The sequence below is a fragment of the Vigna unguiculata genome, chromosome 5 (genome assembly GCF_004118075.2).
Source record: "Vigna unguiculata cultivar IT97K-499-35 chromosome 5, ASM411807v1, whole genome shotgun sequence".
NCBI lineage: Eukaryota > Viridiplantae > Streptophyta > Magnoliopsida > Fabales > Fabaceae > Vigna > Vigna unguiculata.
The window spans coordinates 7,532,040-7,552,357 of record NC_040283.1 but is presented as its reverse complement, the minus strand read 5'-3'; the positions used below and the strand labels follow the sequence as shown (position 1 = coordinate 7,552,357).

At 31.6% G+C, this 20,318-nt stretch overlaps 2 protein-coding genes and 1 pseudogene across 2 annotated transcripts; all 3 read left to right on the top strand.

Annotated features, from left to right (window-relative positions):
- Positions 1-423: 423 nt before the first annotated feature.
- LOC114183399 (vestitone reductase-like) lies at positions 424-2,188 on the top strand. Its single transcript, XM_028070413.1, has 4 exons — positions 424-816; positions 962-1,489; positions 1,609-1,801; positions 1,933-2,188. Exons 1-4 carry the CDS (start codon positions 696-698, stop codon positions 2,072-2,074), a joined length of 984 nt encoding a protein of 327 aa, XP_027926214.1. The 5' UTR covers positions 424-695; the 3' UTR covers positions 2,075-2,188.
- A 5,513-nt stretch (positions 2,189-7,701) lies between these two features.
- Positions 7,702-10,371, top strand: LOC114186000 (annotated as a pseudogene).
- Positions 10,372-13,844: 3,473 nt separating this feature from the next.
- Positions 13,845-20,252, top strand: LOC114186109 (transducin beta-like protein 2). Its single transcript, XM_028074134.1, has 10 exons — positions 13,845-14,170; positions 14,254-14,359; positions 16,459-16,519; positions 16,613-16,902; positions 17,396-17,535; positions 18,507-18,581; positions 18,883-18,973; positions 19,354-19,557; positions 19,658-19,702; positions 19,796-20,252. The coding sequence occupies exons 1-10, from the start codon at positions 13,973-13,975 to the stop codon at positions 19,879-19,881; spliced, it is 1,296 nt and encodes a 431-aa protein (XP_027929935.1). The 5' UTR covers positions 13,845-13,972; the 3' UTR covers positions 19,882-20,252.
- Positions 20,253-20,318: the final 66 nt, after the last annotated feature.

Here is a 20,318-nt window from a genome sequence, read left to right as displayed (position 1 = left end):
AATTAAACGCTTCCCCAGTCAATAGAATATAAATATTTTATTCTAGTTTGAGTATTTAAATTATATTCGGTAGTTGAGCATGTGCAGTTTGGTGTATATCATTTATCCTTCTAATTTATAAAAGGAAATTAGCTTTTCCAAGGTTGTACACACTCTAATAAGTTTTGTATTTTTTTTATATATTTTACTCTCAATTAAGATATTAATTTCTGTTGTTTATATGATAAGATTAAATATTAAAACGAATTATGTATTTATAATCATAGAGTTTTTTTTCTTCTGATTAATAGTTAGAATAGAACTTAAAACCAAAGTTATAACTCTATAAGTGAGTTTGGTAGGTGAGAGAGCTGTTCAAACTTGCAGAAAACAGAGACTTATCTCCTACATTATATATTTTTCTTGGTTACTATCTTTCTCAACTCTAAATGTGCCTATTGTGTCTCTTTGAATGGAGAAAACTAAATTAACTTGAGTGAAGTTCATTCATTCAACTGTGCTATATTTGACCCAAAGAATAGTCAATAACAGCACTGAAACATCACCTTGTAGTTGATAGCAAAAGCTACCAACCTAATACATTGCTATATGCTTCTATTTATATACATTCAGAGAAAGCAGAAGAAACTCATAGAGTGTGTGAAGAAGTGCACAACACATAGAAAAGTAAACCGTGCCACAGGAAGAGTATTAAAATGACAGAGGGAAAAGGCACAGTTTGTGTAACCGGAGGCACAGGCTTCATTGGTTCATGGCTCATCAAGTCACTCCTTGAACATGGATATTCTGTTAACACAACTATTAGATCTGACCCAGGTAAGTAACTAAAACTTTATTCGTACGAGGAAAAGACATAGATACTGTTTCGTTTCATAATGTTTTTACTATAAAACAAATACGCTCTACAGAAGTTAATGTTAGACAAGGTTATGACTATGTTGTTCTATTTTGGCATGAACAGGACGCAAGAGGGATGTTAGCTTTCTCACAAACCTACCTGGTGCATCAGAAAAGCTACGTTTTTTCAACGCTGATCTGAGTGACCCAGAGAGTTTTGGCCCAGCAGTAGAAGGGTGTGTTGGGATTTTCCACACTGCCACACCGATTGATTTTGCAGTGAACGAGCCAGAAGAAGTTGTGACCCAAAGGGCCATTGAGGGAGCACTAGGCATTCTGAAAGCAGCTGTGAAATCAAAGACGGTGAAGAGGGTGGTTTACACTTCTAGTGCCTCCACTGTTTCCTTCACTGGGCCAGAGCCACAAGATGTGGTTGATGAAAGTGCTTGGAGTGATGTTGATTTGCTTAGGAACTTGAAGCCTTTTAGTTGGTCTTACACAGTTTCAAAGGTGTTGACAGAGAAGGCAGTGTTTGAGTTTGGAGCACAAAATGGATTGGAAGTTGTGAGTCTTGTGCCTCCCTTTGTTGTTGGGAGTTTCATTTGTCCCAAGCTTCCTGACTCTGTTGAAAGAGCACTGATTTTGTTGTTTGGTACACTTCTTCACCTTTTTTCCTTTTCATCTTTCAAACTGGGTTCTATTGAAATCACATGACACTTTTTCACAAGATTAAAGGTTTATATAACTGAAGTTGGTGTTAAATTGATGCAGGCAAAAAGGAAGAAATTGGTGTGATTCGTTACCATATGGTTCATGTGGATGATTTGGCTAGAGCACATATCTTCTTGCTAGAGCATCCTAATCCCAAAGGGAGATATAACTGTTCACCCTTCATTGTACCCATTGAAGAGATTGCTGAAATTATTTCAACCAAATACCCAGAATTTCAAATACTATCTGCAGAGTAAGTTCTGTTCTTCTCCTTGCACATAGTCAGGTTTTAGATTGCAGTTTCAGTCACAGTTTATAACATCACAAAGTATCTGGTTTTGTGTTAATTGAAGGACTAATAATTGATTTGTGTTGTTCGTTCAGAGAGGTGAAGGAAATAAAAGGTGCGAGGTTGCCACATTTAGATTCGCAGAAACTGGTGGATGCTGGTTTTGAGTTCAAGTATAGTGTGGAGGACATGTTTACTGATGCAATTGAATGCTGCAAGCAAAATGCCTATCTTTAAATCATTTTCACTCATCGAATTCACCAAATAAATTGTTGGAGGCATCTACAATGTTTGATGCATGTTGTTGTTCCTGATTAATCAATAAAGGATATAATTTTTCTGCTTTGTTTCTATCCTTTAATATTCATGTTTTCATGTTACTTTCAAATCTTGCTGCATTATCTGACGCAGTGTGAAAGTGTGAAAATTCATCTGTTGTCAAAGACACACACCATGCAACAATCAGAATTATTTAATTTTTGATTTGGTGGACTAAAGATATCAGCGGTGGAAAAAAAAACATGTATAATAAAATATTATCAATCATGGATGTTAAACTGTGTGGGATTACTTTATCACAATCAATGATTTTGAGTTAGAATTTTTCAGTGTGTGATTCCGTAAACAACTATGGACAATGATACTTTAACCCATTTTTTTTGACCCACTTTTAACCCACCACTTCAATCATCATTAGATCATCACATAATAAAAAAGATGATCTAATGGTGATTAAAGCAATGGGTTAAAAGTGGGTCAAAAAAGTGGGTTAAAATATCATTTTCCTATAAAAATTTGCGGTCAACGGCGAACTTACGTAATCGGAACAAGTTATACCTGAAAAAAAGCAACGGAGACAAGAGGAAGAAATAAAAAGGGAAAAGAATAACGATAGGAAATATTAGTGATTTCATAAAGTAAAAATATATTAAAATAAAAGAAAATCTTGGAAATTAATTTAAGATAGATAAGAGGAGATTTGTGGAGACATGGCTTTCAGAGTCAATTTCTATACATAAGCTATTTTTTAAAAATTATGAGAGATTTTTAATGAATAAATTTATGCACACAATAATTTTAATTTGTAAAATTCATTTAATTTTCCTTTTCCGACCGATATAAAAAGTTTTTCATAGGAGGAACACAATTATGCTGTCGTCGACAAAACGTTACGTGCGCATAATATTGGATTTGACCATATAGAAAAATAATAAAAGACGCACATATGCTAAAGTAGTAAAATGATTTTTTTTTTTCTTTTACAACAGTGCAAAGTAATTATTTGTTATTTTGTATCTTATATTTTTGTATACTAAATCACATTTATATGTTGTTGAATCATTGATGTGATATTTGACTCACAAAGCCTTTCACATCTATGCAAGCTAGGTACAAATATGTAAAATAATTATGTCTTTCTCAGAAACATAAAACATGTCAAATCGTAAAAGATTTTTTTCTTATAAAAGATATATCTTTATATCTTTAAGCAAAATATAATATTTATTTAGGAGTGATGATAATTTGGAATTTATAAAATTGAGTTAGATCTAATTCAAATTTAATAAACCAGGATTGACATTTTAAATTTATTTTAATAAAAATAGTTTTAATTTAATTTATATGAGACTAAATTTATTTTGTAATTTAGACTAAATTTGATGTGGATAAAATTAAAGTTGACGTGGGATTAATTTTATTTAGTTCGATATGGTCTCAATTTGACTTGATCCATTTTGGTTTATTTGAATCTAAATAGACCTTAAATAGGTTAGATTCACGGCTATATAGCTTAAATTTCAACCAAACCCAACTTTATCATGATTGACCTACACTTGCCTTAGATTCACGGCTATATAGCTTAAACTCATGGTAGTCAAAATGAAGATCCTACTCAAAATTGAAAAAAATAATATAAATCGTAAATCGGAAGATCATAGTACGGATTGGATCGTAAGATCCTACAAATTTTATTTTCACTTAAAATTCATAACTAAACCTTATAATACATTAAATAAAAGAATTCATCACTAGGTGCAAACAAAGAAGAGAGGGAGTGGTTGTTTCAGTGAGTAGGAGTAATTGTCTAGTGGTAGTCTTCTCGATTTATAGAAGAGAGGGATTAGTTTTAATTTTGACAAGATGGAGAGAGTTATTATTTCTTTATCGTAACATTGACAACTTTATCTTTTTAATGTCCCACTTTTACTTTTTTTTAATCACACAGTCCCGCTTTTTCTCTCTTTGGAAGAGAGGGAATCATTCTTTTTTTTTTTTTGTAAGAGTTACTTTTATTGTTAAAGGTCTTTACACTCTTTTATTTAATAGTTACTGTCATGACTCTTTACCCTCTTTATTTTAAAAGAGTTATTTTTACCATGCAATAGCTTTTACTGTCATGGCTATTTACTTACTAAATGGGCTTTACAATTTGACTTTAATATACTTATTAAAAAACTAGGTTAAAGATTTAGGGTTTTAAAACAACTCCATTTTCATCCTCCCTCACGAAGTGATAGAGAGGCAGCCGCCACTATGCCTGCAAGAGTTGTCGTCATCTCGAGAGTTGATGTTGATAGAGGTGTCCCCGTCATTGCTTAACCTATCTCCTTATTCTCCCTCACTGTTGGAATGGATTGCGATGCGAGACAATGAGAGAAATACCGCCGTGACTGTGAGGGACTATCTCGCGAGAATCGCCACTCCCATACAATTCGTGATTTACAACGACGATCTCACACGATCCATGAAGATCGCGAGTTTTAAGTGAAATGAGATCAGAGAGGTGGAAGAAGATCGTACAATTGTACAATCTTACGGTTTGGATCGCGTTTTTTGACTACCATGCTCAAACTACACTGGGTAGCGTGGCTCGACTTGGGCCTAGACCAACTCATTTTGACCTGGGTATGACTAACTCGCCTTGACCTAAATTTGACTAACTCACCTCAACCTAGATCTAGACTAACTCATCTCAACCTAGCCTAGACGAAATCAACTCGACACAGTCTAGGATCAACTAAGTTGGACCTGGACTTAGGTTGGCACAAATTAACCTAAGCTTAGGTTGAGTCAACTCAACTTGGGACTAGGCAACTTAGCTCGATCTGAGCTCAAGTTGACTCCGCTTGATATGAGCCCAGGCTAACTTGAGTTGGTCTTTGAATCGACTTGACTCGATTCACACTCGAATTGACTTGACTCAACCTAGACCTGAATTGACTAGACCCAACCTAGGCTTGGGTCAACTCACATCAACCTCAGCCCTAACGAATTCAGTCTACTTAGGTTCGGCTGAATTGCCTTGACTTCGACCTACGTTGACGGCTAGACATGGGATCAGGTTGACTCGGCTAGACATGGGATCAGGCTAACTCACCTCGACCTCAACTCAGGTGGACTCAGCTCGACTTGGTCCAAGTTCGAATTTGTTCAACTTCGACCCAGACAAACTTGGCTTAACTTAGGTCAGGTTGATTCAACTCAACCTAGGTCTTGGCTGACTTGGCTTGACCTGTGTTCATATTGATTCAAATTAACTTACGTTTGGGTCAACTTGGATTAACTTGGGCATAGGTTGACTTGTATCAATCTTAGTCAAGGTGAACTTAACTTGACTTGGGTCAGGGTCAAATTGGCTCAACTTAGGTTTAGGTAGACTCGACTTGACTTGGATCAAGATCAACTCAGCTCAATCATGGTCTAAACTAACTCAGCTTGACCTAAGTCCAAACCAGCTTAAATCAATCTCGTTCCTAATGAACTCAACTCAACTTGAATTTAAACTAGGTAAGTTGAGAATTTCGTTCTCCTTCGATGCTCCAGTCTTATTTTGGCATTACAAGTGATCCTTATTAGGTTGCATGTGCTTTTATAGTCTATGTTTTCACTCTTTGCTAATCGATAATCATTTTGGTTTGATCTGCTTGTTTTTACGTTGTCTCTAGTTTAAGTTCAAGTTTTTGTGAGTCAAAAGACTTGTGAGTGCCATCAATATGTTTTGAGGTTATTCTTAAGGTGAGCGAAACTTAATTAATTTTGTTTTGACGTGTTAAAATGGATGATGAAATGTATTTTGAATTGTGAAATTGCATGTTTAGTTTAATTGAAAGGTTGTTTTTTACTTAAATTAGGTTGAGTGCGAAATATGTTAAATTGGATGTTTAAGATGTTAATGTTAAGTGGACAAGTTAATTGTATATTATTTGTTAATATGTATATAATCATGATTAATGTATATTGAATTTGTGAAAACTTAAAAAATGGTTGATGATTGTTGAAAATATCTCTATATAACGGCACCGATTGAGCTAAGGAAAAAAAAAACTTATAATCATCTAAATGTTTAAATACTAAGAATTGATTTAAAGTATCAAATTACACAAATTAAATTCAAAATGCGAAATCTGAGACGGTGATCACCGACTTAAGAGCACAATAAACGTGCGCCTGACATTGTTCAAGAAGGTAAACCAAACACTAAAATATTAAAACTTTTTAAATTATAATAAAATATTTACTAACAACTTTATCACTAAACTAAAATGTATTTTATTATCACTTTAGCATCCAAAAATCCTAACATGAAAGTATTGAGGATATGAATAAGGAAAACACAATTCAAATAGTTAGAATAATCATAGTTCTAATTTCAACAAAGCATTCATTATTTCCGAAAAGAAAAAAACGTCTCCTAAAATTTTGTACTCAAATTGAAAAGAGATTCAACTTTTATTTTCATGTAAATTCAATAACTCGGGAAACATACTGCGTCAAACTCACATGCAAAGTTTTTATGCTTAATCACATGCAATGTTCAGCTTAAAAACCCTCTATTCAACAGAAAATGAAAAACAAGAAAATGATTTTTTATTATCTAAATTCGAGATAAATTTCATTTGAAGTGAATGAAAAAAATGTTTTCCTCTATTGTAATGTTAATAGGGAAAAGACTTTTTTGTTTCTTAAAGATACTAGTAAAAGACTATTCTCACTTTCATTGTCTTAAACCAACTCAAAGACCAATTCAAAATTCACACCTAACCATCTAAACTTATATTATTTACAGTACCCCTTGGGTCCATTTATCAATCACTAACATTAAATAATAATATAATAGTTATTAAAATAAAAGCACATACAAATAAACCTTCATAAAATTCTAAATCCCTACATCTAAACTATTTGAAATACCAAATAATACATTTCTAAATTTAATAAACTCAACCCAAAACAATTGCTTTAAAAATGACTAATTGTAAACTTAAAAAAAGCTTAGAGCAACAAAAACGTATATTTTCTTCTTTTCATCCTGTGATGGGTTTTCAATCTGATTGGTAGTTTAGAAACTGCATTGAAAAGTACAAAAGAATAGAAGAAAAAGTCAGGAAATTTTATTAATTTTGTTTGTGTGTGAGTCAATTTGACAATTTTATATTCAAATGTCTTTTTTCTTCTAGAAATAATGAATTTTCCTATTTGATATCCCATGTTTTTAATATTATAATCTAATTCTCATTTTCTTTTCCTTTTCATATAATCATTCTATTTCCTTTCTATTGTAATTTTTCCTACCCATTTAATCTATCTAGATATCATCATTTTTCTACTTAGATTCATTCAGTATTTATTTTGCTCTTTATTTTTAAAAGAGGGTAGAAACTAAACTAAATAAATTAAAAAAAAAAAAAAAACTAACAAAAGGCCTACACAAGAAGAAGAGAAATCAAGAATCAAACAATAACTTTTCAAAAATTAAAAACCAACAACAAATACTTAAAGATATAACTGTAATCTCTTTATTACAAAATATTAATAGATTGTTCTGTTCTTTCCAGAAAAGAGCAATGATATCTGTCCCCCATTACCGAAACAAAAAGTATAATAGTGCCATGCAAAGCATGTTTGATTTTTTATGTGTATATATGAGTCCATTCATGAATATTCAAGCAAAACCATCAAAACTAGAAACGGATCAAAATATAAAACCCACAAATGGAAGAAGGAAAAGGAAGAGTTTGTGTAACTGGAGGCACATGGTTTATTGGCTCATGGATCATCAAGAGACTACTTGAAGATGGTTACACTGTTCATACCACTGTTAGACCTGATCCAGGTTAATCATTTATACACCTTTCATCTCAGTGGATCTGATATGAAATTCTGAAAGATATTTTATACTCTTATTCATGATATATAACTAGGTACAAATTTTTCGCAATTCATTTCATAATTAACGGTTTGATATCGGGTGGAACAAAATGTTTAAGAAAGTTTATTATGATAGACTCTAAGTTTCTGATACCATGCTAAAAGTAGGTTTTTAAGCCTAATTTAACCCTACAAAACCGACTTATAAGGTGAAGATTGCACCATTTATATATTGTGAATTGACCTTAAATTTAATCGATATGATACTTCTAACATAACAAGATTTATAAGCATTGACCTTAGAATTGAAGGAAGCAGAGGAAGTGGTGACCAAAAGAAGCACTGATGGAGCCTTAGGGATTCTGAAAGCATGTCTGAATTCAAAGACGGTGAAGAGGGTTGTGTACACTTCCAGTGCTTCTGCTGTTTATTGGCAGGAGAAAGAAGATGATGTGATGGATGAGAGTTATTGGAGTGATGAGAATCTTCTCAGAGATTTGAAGCCCTTTGCTTGGGCATATTCAATTTCTAAGACAATGGCAGAGAAAGCAGTTCTTGAATTTGGAAAAAAACATGGGTTGGATGTTGTCACTCTCATTCCTACTTTTGTTCTTGGACCCTTCGTCTGTCCTATAAACTCCCTGGCTCAATATATACCACTCTCTCTTTCTTATTTGGTATGTGCTGCAACTTTCAATTTGTAGGACCCTTTTCAACTTCTTTGCTCATCAATTTTTATTAGAAAATGTTTTGAATTTATGATCAGTTACACCATTGCTACACATGTCAAAAGTAGACTTAATATTGTACATCACACCAGAGATAAAGTAGATTTATAGGATTTGATCTCACTTTACATGTTTTTTTAGATTAAGTTAGTTTTAAAGTTCACTTCTTAATATAGTATCATAATCTTCTGAAGTTCATTGTTATAATATTTGTTATTTGTTGGGTTTATTGTGTTACCTGTTATTAGAATGTTATTCGACTATCCATTAGTGTTGAATCCCAAGCTTAAGATGTATATGTTTCAATGTAAGACATACAATATGATGCTCGAATATGCCTTATAAATGGTGTGTCCCGTGTCTGACACATGTCCAATTTGAAATATATTTCTTTGTCTTTGACATGATTTTGATATGACTCTATCATAATATTAATAACCACAAATCTAATGATTTTCTTAAAAAATTATAAACTTGTAAACTTATTACATAAACAAATCTTATAACTACTTTTCGCTTTTTGGATATTAGATAGACAAATTAGATTTTTTGTTAGTTAACAATTTCAAACCAATATACAAATATATGTTGTGTCGCATGTCCTATATTTTGTCAATTTGACTGTATCTCCTCTGTTCATACCGTATCATTAATGTTGAATCTCATGCTATGTTTATGTTTCAATGTAAGACATACAATATGATGCTCGAATACCTCTTATAAATGGTGTGTCTCGTGTTTGACATATGTCCAACATTTCTTTGTCTTTGACATGATTTTGGCATGATTCCATCACGATGTTAATAACCACAAATCTAATGATTTTCTTAAAAATTTATAAACTTGTAAACTTATTACATAAATTTTTATTATAATGATTAAAATAAGGATCAAATTTTATAACTACTTTTCACTTTTTGAATATTAGATAGATAAATTAGATTTCTTTTATATTAGTTGACAATTTTAAACTAATATGCAAATATATGATGGCGCATATTCTATATTTTTTCAATTTAACCGTATCTCCTTTTTGTGTTCATATCGTATCATTATCCGGATAATATATACAAATCTCATGTTATAAATTAATTTTGTCTATCGATGATGTGCAGGTGAGAAAAATCCATTTTGTGCCTCTCGTCTTCACATGGTACATGTTGATGATATTGCACGAGCACATATCTTCCTCCTTCATCATCCTAATCCAAAAGGGAGGTATAATTGCTCACCGTTCATTGCAAATGTTGAAGAAATAGCAGAACTTCTTTCAGCAAAATACCCCAATTTTCAAATATCAGTAGAGTGAGTTCTGAACTATTATTTCTCAAATTTCTCAAATTTATAACTGTGATTTAATTTTGATTTTTTGGTTTTCTTGTTCTAGCGAGGTGAAGAAATTTCATGATGTCAAGCTTCCACATTTAATCTCCAAGAAACTTATGGATGCTGGATTTGAGTTTAAGCATAGCATGGAGGAAATGTTTGTAGATGCAATTCAATGCTGCAAGCAAAAGGGTTATCTATGAACAATGATTAATACGAAGATTAACATATGCTTCAAGAACTTATATTTATGGATTGTGATAAATACTATTTGTATAACATCAAATGTTTAGAAAAGTAAATCAATCAATCAAACAATTGTGATTGTTATTTTCGGTCAATTTGAAATTTGGTTCATATATAATTCCAATTGTTGTGTGCAAGATCGTCACGTTATATATTGGATCATATTCTTTTGTCATTTTATGTCATATTTTAAATTAACTATTCATATTTGCAAGTTGGAAGTGACACAAAAGACATTTTAATATAGTTTTTTTCAATTATTATGATAGCTACTAATATTATAATTTGAAAACATTGATAGAGAAGGAAATGACCTACACTATACTCCATAGTCATATTTTAAATATATAATTTTAATCTCGTAGTTTATTCTTTAGATATAAGAAACGACGTTGAAGAAATAAAAGTCTTTAATTTAGTATAAGGAGATTTTTGTAAAAAAAAATTAGGAAATCACACTATAATTATTCAAAAAGTCAAAGATTAAAAACATAATTAAGTTCTGGTGAGAAAGAAAATGTATTAAATGTGTCATTAATTTTAAATTTATGCAATTAACACATGTAAAAAATGTTAGTGCATAGTTTATTTTCTGACGACGTTGATATTCATTTTTCAGTCAAAATTAACACATCATTCAAACAATTTGCGTGCTTTAAGATTTCTTCATAGTCGAAATTATCACAATTTAAATTATCGTTTTCAATAAATATGGTAAAATTTATTTCAAGATGTTTTTATAAGTTAATTATATAAAACTATTATACTAAGCGCATTAAAATTAAATCCTTTTAAAATTACACACCTCATGACACCCACTTTAGATAATAATAATAATTATTATTACTACTACTGTTACTATCGAACACACAAATACTAATAGAAATTTGAGTTAAAATAAATAAAAAATATATAATTAATTATTAAAATAATTTTAAATATAAAATTTGAAAAATAAAATATATACATAAAAGAAATTTTAAACATAATTGTTAAAGACAGAAATAATTTTAGAATAATGGGTAAGAGTAAAATATTTATAAAATAATTCATTTTAAAAATAATAATTAAGGATAAAACAAAAATATCAAAATGTGAATAAAAAAAGGATTTCTATTTATATATTGTTATAGATTATTATTATTATTATTATTGATCCTTTGAAAATGATAATATTTTTTAAAACAAATCTCACCGAATTATCTTGTTAAAGTCTTCCCAAAAAAATTATTATATCTATTTTCGTGAAGGATAAAGTGATGATATAAAATTGAAGGACTTGTGTTTTTATTATTTTTGGGTCAATAGTTGAAAAAACGAAAATAAATAGCACATGGGGTGGACTTAGAAGGATAAGGTCAAGAGAGATTATATTATTCTTATTTCCAAAACAAGAAATTGCATATTATTTTTCCTATTCTCTCTTCTTTCATTTCCTTTTATTTTCTCCAAAGATTCTAATTTCCATTTTCATTTCTCCCATGCATATAACACATTCAAGCTAGCCACCACAAGTGTGTAATATCTTTGTTTTTCTCTAGGGTAGGCTTCTTCTGTTTTTTTTTTTTTTTTATTTCGTTTTTGTACCTCTTTAAGTTTTCATGTGCTTTGTTTTAAGGTTTTGTGTGGGTCAATTGCAAGAAATCAAGATTTTAAATCTTAATTCTTTGGGTTGTTTGATGTTAGCACTTAATTTATTGAGTTTACATTTAGTGTTCTTGATATATACATTTTCCTTTTGAAGTTGCAATTCTTTTTATAATATGAAGAAGATTAAGGTAAAGGGAATTTGACTTTGTTCTATAATTTCATTCTAGTACTTGTGATTTTTGGGTTGAGGTTCACCTTTTGAACCATGCATGTATAAATAAATTAGTAAATTTTTCGAATGATATGTTTATAAAAGTTGAAATTTCATGAATGAAGTTAGTGCATGTATTTTGAATAAAAAGAAATAATTGATAGGTGAAAATTTTAAGAACCACTTGATGTGAAGTTGTGAATGTATTTGCAATATGCTTTTATGTTTTAAGATTGCACCATAATAGGAATACTATATTATTATTAGATTTACCTTGGTATTGGTTTGTGAAGCATGACATGTATTAGAATTGCTAATTTGACATTTTATTTTATAAAGATTAAGATGTGGTAAAGCCTATTGTTTTAGTTTTTTGGTTGGAAGTATGTTAATGAAAACAAATATAAAATAATTTATTGAATTAAATGTTGGTGTAATAGTATTTTTGGTTTTTATTTGTAGTAATCATTTAATATTTATTTTTATTTATTTTTTACTCAATATGGTCTTATATTTTTTAACAAAAACTTCATGTGATCTTTTATGTTATGTCAATATTAATGTTCTTTCTCCCATTTTATTCTTGGACTTGGAGAATAAACGTGTAAAGAGTGGATAATTGTATTAGCATATGTCAAATTATACACCTCTCTAAAGCACGTGAAAATGTTTATATTTATATTGAATAATTTTTTAATCATTGTTAAATACAAGAACAAAAAAAATGATAAAAGCTACGTATAATAGTAAATATATTAACATGTTGAGTAAACAAGAAAACTAAAAAATTGATTGATAAATATTTTTAATATTTAGAAGAAATTGAATAACTTATTATATATAATACCTAAATAATAAACAATTAATAATTAATTATATATAATATTAATAATATCTAACTATATTTTATTTTAATATCGTTTCAAGTTGAAGTATATATGTTGATGATTCTTTATTTGTTAATAAAACTATTAAAGGCAACAACAAATATGATCTTTATTCGGTTCAAATATGAATGAGAGTAAAGAACTCCTTTTAAACAATGAAAAACAATATAGTATCTATATGTTTGAATCCATCATGGTGAGAAAAATTAGAAGCAAGATGTATGACACAATTGTTATTGTAAAAGAGTGTAATTGTTATTGTTGTAGTCAAACTACTTCACTAGTCACTAAATATAAAACACAATATCCGATTTATGTTGAAAACTTAAACACTACCTTATTTAACAAAATTCCAAAAAATTAGAGAATAATCAAATAAAACTTAAAAACTAGTTGATTTTTTTATATCTAAACAACTTCTCCAATCAACGTCATTAGACTGTAATTGTTAGTCTTCGCAAATATCATAGTAGATAAATTTAAGTCTATATTTCTTTAAGGTTCTTTTAATTTTGTAAAAGCTAAATTGTTTATGCTTTCCATGTATACTCTTTTCACATGTCAATCAATTTTCACTGATTTTCAAGTGCATGATCTTCTTCTCTTTCTTCTTCATATAGCCTAACCTTTGATGTCATAATTAATAATTTATTACAAATTTGAAAATTCTTAAAAAAAAAGTTGAAGAACAAAATATTAGTTTATTTTCTTTGTTCGAAGCTTTCTTTTACTTTTCATTAACGACTATAATTTTTACTTGTAATGTATAAATCTATCTTAAATTAAATTACAAAACATAAAATGTTTTATAAATCTTAATATTTTAATTTTTATATAATCGTGAACAAAAATTGTATGCAAATTGCAACTGCATATCTCTGCACACGACGTGCAAATCCACGGTTTGATTAAGAATCGACGCGTGCAACTTCTACAGCATTAACAAAATCAAACCCTTGTTCTAGTCCTCGTTGTTATTCTTCTTCTTCATTCTGAAATGGATCCAGCGTTACCCATCGTAGCGCTTTCGCTCGTGTTGGGTGCGATCATTGCCTTTCTCTTCTTCAACTCCTACTTCCGCAAGCGCCAATCCGAAGTTCGATCCATTGCCAAATCCGATCTCGATCCCAATCCCAACCCTACCTCCAAACCCCTTCCCAAGAAGCCTCTCTCCAAACCCCATTCCTCCGACAAGGTAGCTTCCAATTCTTAACTCCTTCTCATTTCCGTGTTTTGTTTGGTTTGGTTCTCAAAATGTGGTTTCTTCTATGGGTTTAGGATCAAAACAAGCGACACCATCCGTTGGATTTGAATACCTTGAAGGGCCATGGTGATGCGGTAACAGGGATATGCTTCTCCCACGATGGGCGCAATTTGGCAACAGGTGTAATACGGTTCCTTTTAAAGATGAATTCGTCAATTTTCATTGCCCTGCTTAGTTCAATTCTCTTGTGCCTCTTATTTTCCTCAGTTATAAGATCTGTGTTTCTTAGTTCACTTTTTCTCTATGCATTATGTGTTGATTGACCAGAGGTAATTGAACAATTGACTAGAGATAGTTTCACAATATAGTATATAAGTGGATAATAACTTTTACCTTATAGGTTAATTTTTTGGGTTGAGTGAGGGCCTATTTAGATTTCTCTATAAACACTTCTAAGAGGAAAAAATAGGAACAGACATAAAAACTAGTTTCGCCATAGCTTGTGTATAAGCAAATTTGTAGAAACTCTCTTGTGTAACCTCTTGTGCATAAGTTAGTTAATTTTAACTTATGGAGAAACTCATTCATTGTTTTTCTTATTTTTCGCTCCCAAAATAGAAGTTCTCATGGAAAACTGGTCAAAACTGACGCTTGGACTTAAACTCAATTTTTAAGACTATTTGAGCAAATAATGGTTATGAAGTGTGTGAGGAATCCGAGTGTGAGGTCAGGAGTCACGTTGATTGGAGATGACTGAGGTGAGCAATATTTAAGGAGAAAGATCTACAATCCATTGTTTTAAGGTTTTAAGTTGGAGGCGTGTCAAGTCTCTTGTTTATGGGTTCACTCATGGCTCTAGACTCATTGGATCAATAAACTCTAAAGTTTTGTGTTGACTCTCCTTGGTATGTCTACTCGATAAACCCAACAATTTGCGTCATATGTGGGAAGTGTTATATGAGTAGAGGACTCATGGTTAGAACACTTTCATGATAGAGGGGGAATTTGTAATGTATGGAGACTCACATTCATGAGAGAGATTGTGAGGAATTCAAGTGTGGAGTTGGGAGTCCCACATATGAGAAGAAAGACCCATAAACTCATTCTTTTAAGGTGTTGGGTTAGAGGTGGTATCAAGTCTCTTGTGTATGGGTTGGCTCATGGCTTGGGAATCATCAGATCTACAACTCTCAGGTTTTGTACCAACTCTTCCCAGTATGCCCACTCAAAAAACCCTACAATGTGAGTGAGAAGTATGGGGTGACAATTGGGTTTGGAACCTAGTGGCAGTGAATATGATAACAGTGAATATGAGTTAGATGTTACATTTTTTTATTAATGCTTGTGGTTTTGTGAAATTTTTCATATTAATATTGGTAGTATATTTTTTTACTTTATTAGTTTGTCAAAAGAAGATATGTTAAAAATGAAAACATATTTCATTTAGCCAAAATCCAGTATGTTTTCGGGCAGGGGTATACATGCATAGGATATGGGTATGGGTACTAAATTTGGTGCTTGCATGGAAGTATGGATCTATGGACAAATATTTCCATTTCTATGAATCTATGTGCGTCTTTAATTAAAAATTTCTAGTTATACTTATTTTCTACTACAAAGGAAAACCCATCTTGACTTCATTGTTGATATGTTCATTATTCTGAATACTTTGTTAAACAAGAAACTTCATTAGGTAGATGAGTGAAAATAATACTAGGTGGACAATATATTACCTGTCAAAATAACGAAACCAAAACCAAAGGATCAAAATAGCTGTAAAATACCATGACCAGAGCTGCCATAAAAATATTTTTTCCCCATAGGCCATGACATGTTTAAGAGACAATGGTATATCATTGAAGTTATGGACAAACTGTTGAAGAGTCTATATTGACTAGAGATAAGACCAAATTATACTATATAAGTGGATGAAAACCTGAACTTACCAAACCACTTTTATAAAGTTGAATTAGACTTAAATTTCATTTTTTTAAGACAAACCACTGTAGTCAATGACAATGAAGGAACTGCGAAAGTAGTGCTTAGCATTTGCAGCCTCCTTATTAATTTTCCTTGCTGTCTCAAAGTGATCACTTGTATTGACTCTTACTTTTCAAGCATCATTGTTGTTTCCGAATTTCCTTTGTAGATTTCTTTGACCTAAGATTCCTTCCTGTTCTCATGGTTCTGTTTTTTATTTATTTTCACCTCTACAAGCAATTAAGCATTATGTGGAATTTTTTTCTTACATTGCTACTTTATATTGTCTATGCAAACAGCTTGCGCTGATGGAGTACTGAGAGTGTTTAAGTTGGATGATGCTTCAAGTAAAAGTTTCAAGTATGTGCATTTTAAAAGCCTCTTGGAACATCATATAAAATAAATGTCAATCATATCTCATGCACAAATTTTATTGTCTCTACTCTTTTGCAGGTTTCTAAGGATTAATTTACCCGCCGGTGGTCATCCAACAGCAGTTGCATTTTCTGATGATGCATCCTCCATTGTTGTGTCATCTTATACTCTTTCTGGTTCTTCATTATATATGTATGGAGAAGGGAAGCCTGTATCTTCAGAAAATAAACAAACAAAACTTCCTCTCCCAGAAATTAAGTGGGAGCATCACAAAGTTCATGATAAAAAGTCAATATTGACCATGTTTGGAGCCTCAGCAACTTATGGCAGTGGCGATGGAAGTACAATTATTGCCTCTTGTTCAGAAGGTATCTTTCACCATTTCCCTTTGGAATCTATGAAGAAAATGTTCTGTTTGTCTGTCATAATTTATTTATATATTCAGGGTCTTCTCGCCTAATAGTATGCTCTGCGATTATGAAGGGAATTCCAATTTTAATCAGAAGTAGCTTGCACGAAAATAAACCCTTGTATGGGGAAGGGTCCATAAAATGATTTAAGTAGATCATGCATTTCTGTTTATGTTTCCTTTTTACATATTTATTTCACCACTAAATACTGCAAAGGTCTGAGCTACCTATACCGTCTGACATGTAACCTTGGAACTTATTAGTAAGAAAAATTGAATTGTTAACTAAAATTTGGATGTGGTGTGAGATTTATGCTGCTTATAAATCAAAGGCACTGTATTGTACTTTTAATTCAAGTTGCTAATGAAATTATTGTCAGTGTCTTTATGCTGAAATTTAATACTTGATGTTGGCTTTCTCTAAGCTATCCTAAATTTGATTTCTAATTCAGGGACTGATATCATTCTTTGGCATGGAAAAACCGGGAAGAGTGTTGGTCATGTGGATACAAATCAATTGAAAAATAACATGGCTGCTATATCACCGAATGGTCGATTTATTGCCGCAGCAGCATTTACTGCAGATGTGAAGGTGAGGTTTAATGCGCACATCTATTTATTTTTTTATGAATTACTAGTACTTATTATGTGTGCACACATAGAGGGGTAACTGGTACTGTGCAGTAAGAAGTATCCTTTAAGCTTAAGCTCTTATTTTTTTACTAGCTAGGGTTGAAGTTTGTACATGTGAAGTTTGTATATCCAATCACCTTCCTTGTTCACTGTTCTCTCTCTCTCTTTCTCTCTCTCTCTCTCTCTCTCTCTCTCTCTCTCTCCACATATATGTATTCACAACACCTTTTATTTTAATTTTGTGAATGGTCAATGAACAGTTTCAGCCAAATGATTTCTAATGTTCTATGACCAGTGTGGACAAATGAATTTGTGGAAAAAACTTGACTTTAGAAACTCAATTAGTCTGTTTCATCTATTTAGGTAGAAAAACAAATATAAAAACAGGGATTGTGAAGAATATTTTACTTAAAGCAAAAAGGAGATAAAACGGGGGATGTGGCACTTTCCAAATGGGGTTAATACTAATTTAATGGAAGGAACCAAATTAACTCTATTTAAAACATATTGAAACTCAATTGAGTCAAAAAGAAAAATATAGAGACCAAAGTGAATCATAAACCTAAATAAAGGGACCAAATTAATAATTAAGTCTTTTTTGTTTATAATCTGTCAATAACTTTGCCTACTCAAGAACCAAGATAGCAGCAATATATCACTTGAAACTGCACCATACAAATTGTGAAAGCAAGAATAAATCAAATTAAATATAATATTGCAATGACTTGTAATTCGTCTTTGACATGAATAGAATACAGTTGTCTAACAATTTGTTAGATGACCCCAGGGAGCTTCTCAATACACCATTATTCATTACTATGCTTTGCATTATATTTTTTGATTGACAACGTTTATCAGAACCTTACTGCTTCTGTTTTTAAACATTGCTTTATGTATTCTCCATTTTTTCTTGTTTACAATGTTTGGCAGGTCTGGGAGATTGTATATGCAAAGGATGGATCTGCCAAGGAAGTTTTAAATGTTATGCAGCTTAAGGGGCATAAGGTTAGCATTATTATTTGGGGGTGACTAAAATTTAATTTAACCTCCCATTTATACATATATAGACTTTTCAAGCCAAAAAATTCAAAGATTATATTTTCCTTCTAATGCATTGCTACTCTGTTTATATAAAAGGTATACTATAAATTAATTTTCATATACTTTTTATGCAGTAGTCTTATATTTCATTTATTACATTAGAATATCTTGTGTCAATGGAAATTTCACGAGCATGATTTTCATGAAGGCATACCTGCATTGAAATATTTTGACTATGATTATATGTTTATTACTTGTGTGTCAGAGTGCTGTGACTTGGTTATGCTTTACACCGAACTCTGAGCAAATAATCACTGCATCCAAGGACGGTACAATGAGAATATGGAATATCAATGGTGAGCACATTTTGAAAGATGATTATTTTTTTACTTATGTAATTGATTTTATTTTTCTAGCAAACTCTTGGTGTCGACCGCAGTTGCAAATACTTTTAAAGATTGTAGACAAGATATTTGGTCATGCCTTATGCTATTAGTGAAGAATTCAAACAGCACTTTGATGAGATTCTATAGCTGAAAACCGACATGTTTTCTTTTGTGCGTGTTATTTTATTTGACCTGATAAATGGGTTTGTTATTTGATCAGTCAATGGTATTATTTTTTCCATGGGGTTTGGGCAAGTAGGTTCTTATCCAAATGTTCATATGTGCTGTCTTAAGGACTAGGTTGTTAATTAATTCAATTCATCTCACCTTATTTTCCTTGTATCCTGAAGTTCGATATCACCTTGATGAGGATCCAAAGACACTGAAGGTGTTCCCTATTCCTCTTCGCGATTCTTCTGGTGCTGCTTTGCACTATGACCGCCTTAGTATTTCCCCGGATGGAAAAATTTTGGCTGCAACCCATGGTTCCACATTGCAGTGGTTATGTGTTGATACTGGAAAGGTTTTGGATACAGCTGAGAAAGCCCATGACAGTATGTCCAATCATCAACTCTTTTAGTTGTTCCCTTGCAACATATAAAGTAATTTTCTATCTCTGATCATCCACTCCTTGATTATTGTTTTCATTTGCAGGTGACATTTCTTGCATTTCGTGGTCTCCTAAGGCTATTCCAATGGGTAAAGACGCTAATCTGACTCCATTCCTTTTGGTCCTTCACCTAATTTACTGTGTTCTTAACAAATTTCCATAATTGGCACAAACTTTTACAGGAAATGATAAAGTCTTGGTTTTAGCCACAGCCAGTGCTGACAAGAAAGTAAAATTGTGGGCATCTCCATCTATACCTTCATCCTAAACCACACTGCCATCATTAGCATGCCTATGCTCTCACTGACTACTAATTTACGTTAAAGACAGATGCTTGAAAAGTTTCCCTTCACAACTTGATTAGAGCTGCGTTTTGAAAGTTGAATGAGAAACTATGATGAGCTGAAATGATACAAAGCCCTTTAGTTGCTGCTTAGACTTGTACATTTCGAATTTTTGTGATAAATAATTTATAGACACATAGATAATGTTTTTGGGTTTGGTTTTGGTTGTTCTGGTGAGGTTGACATGAATCATGAAGTGATGCGAGATTAGTGTTATAGTGTTGTGGGAGAGAACATAATGGACATGTTGCTAGTGACTACAGTTTATGTCATTAAAAGAAATCATTTTCATGCATTTTTGTGCTAAAATTCCACAACCGAACTATTAAGCTCGTAAGCTCGTGTTTATGTTCGCCTATGA

Excerpts from the sequence above, each read along its gene's own strand:
- LOC114183399 (XM_028070413.1), top strand. The coding sequence starts at position 696 with ATGACAGAGGGAAAAGGCACAGTTTGTGTAACCGGAGGCACAGGCTTC. Across the intron at positions 817-961 it reads AACTATTAGATCTGACCCAG|GACGCAAGAGGGATGTTAGC; the intron begins GTAAGTAACTAA and ends TGGCATGAACAG. Across the intron at positions 1,802-1,932 it reads TTTCAAATACTATCTGCAGA|AGAGGTGAAGGAAATAAAAG; the intron begins GTAAGTTCTGTT and ends TTGTTCGTTCAG.
- LOC114186109 (XM_028074134.1), top strand. The coding sequence starts at position 13,973 with ATGGATCCAGCGTTACCCATCGTAGCGCTTTCGCTCGTGTTGGGTGCG. Across the intron at positions 17,536-18,506 it reads CATTTACTGCAGATGTGAAG|GTCTGGGAGATTGTATATGC; the intron begins GTGAGGTTTAAT and ends AATGTTTGGCAG. Across the intron at positions 18,582-18,882 it reads TGCAGCTTAAGGGGCATAAG|AGTGCTGTGACTTGGTTATG; the intron begins GTTAGCATTATT and ends CTTGTGTGTCAG.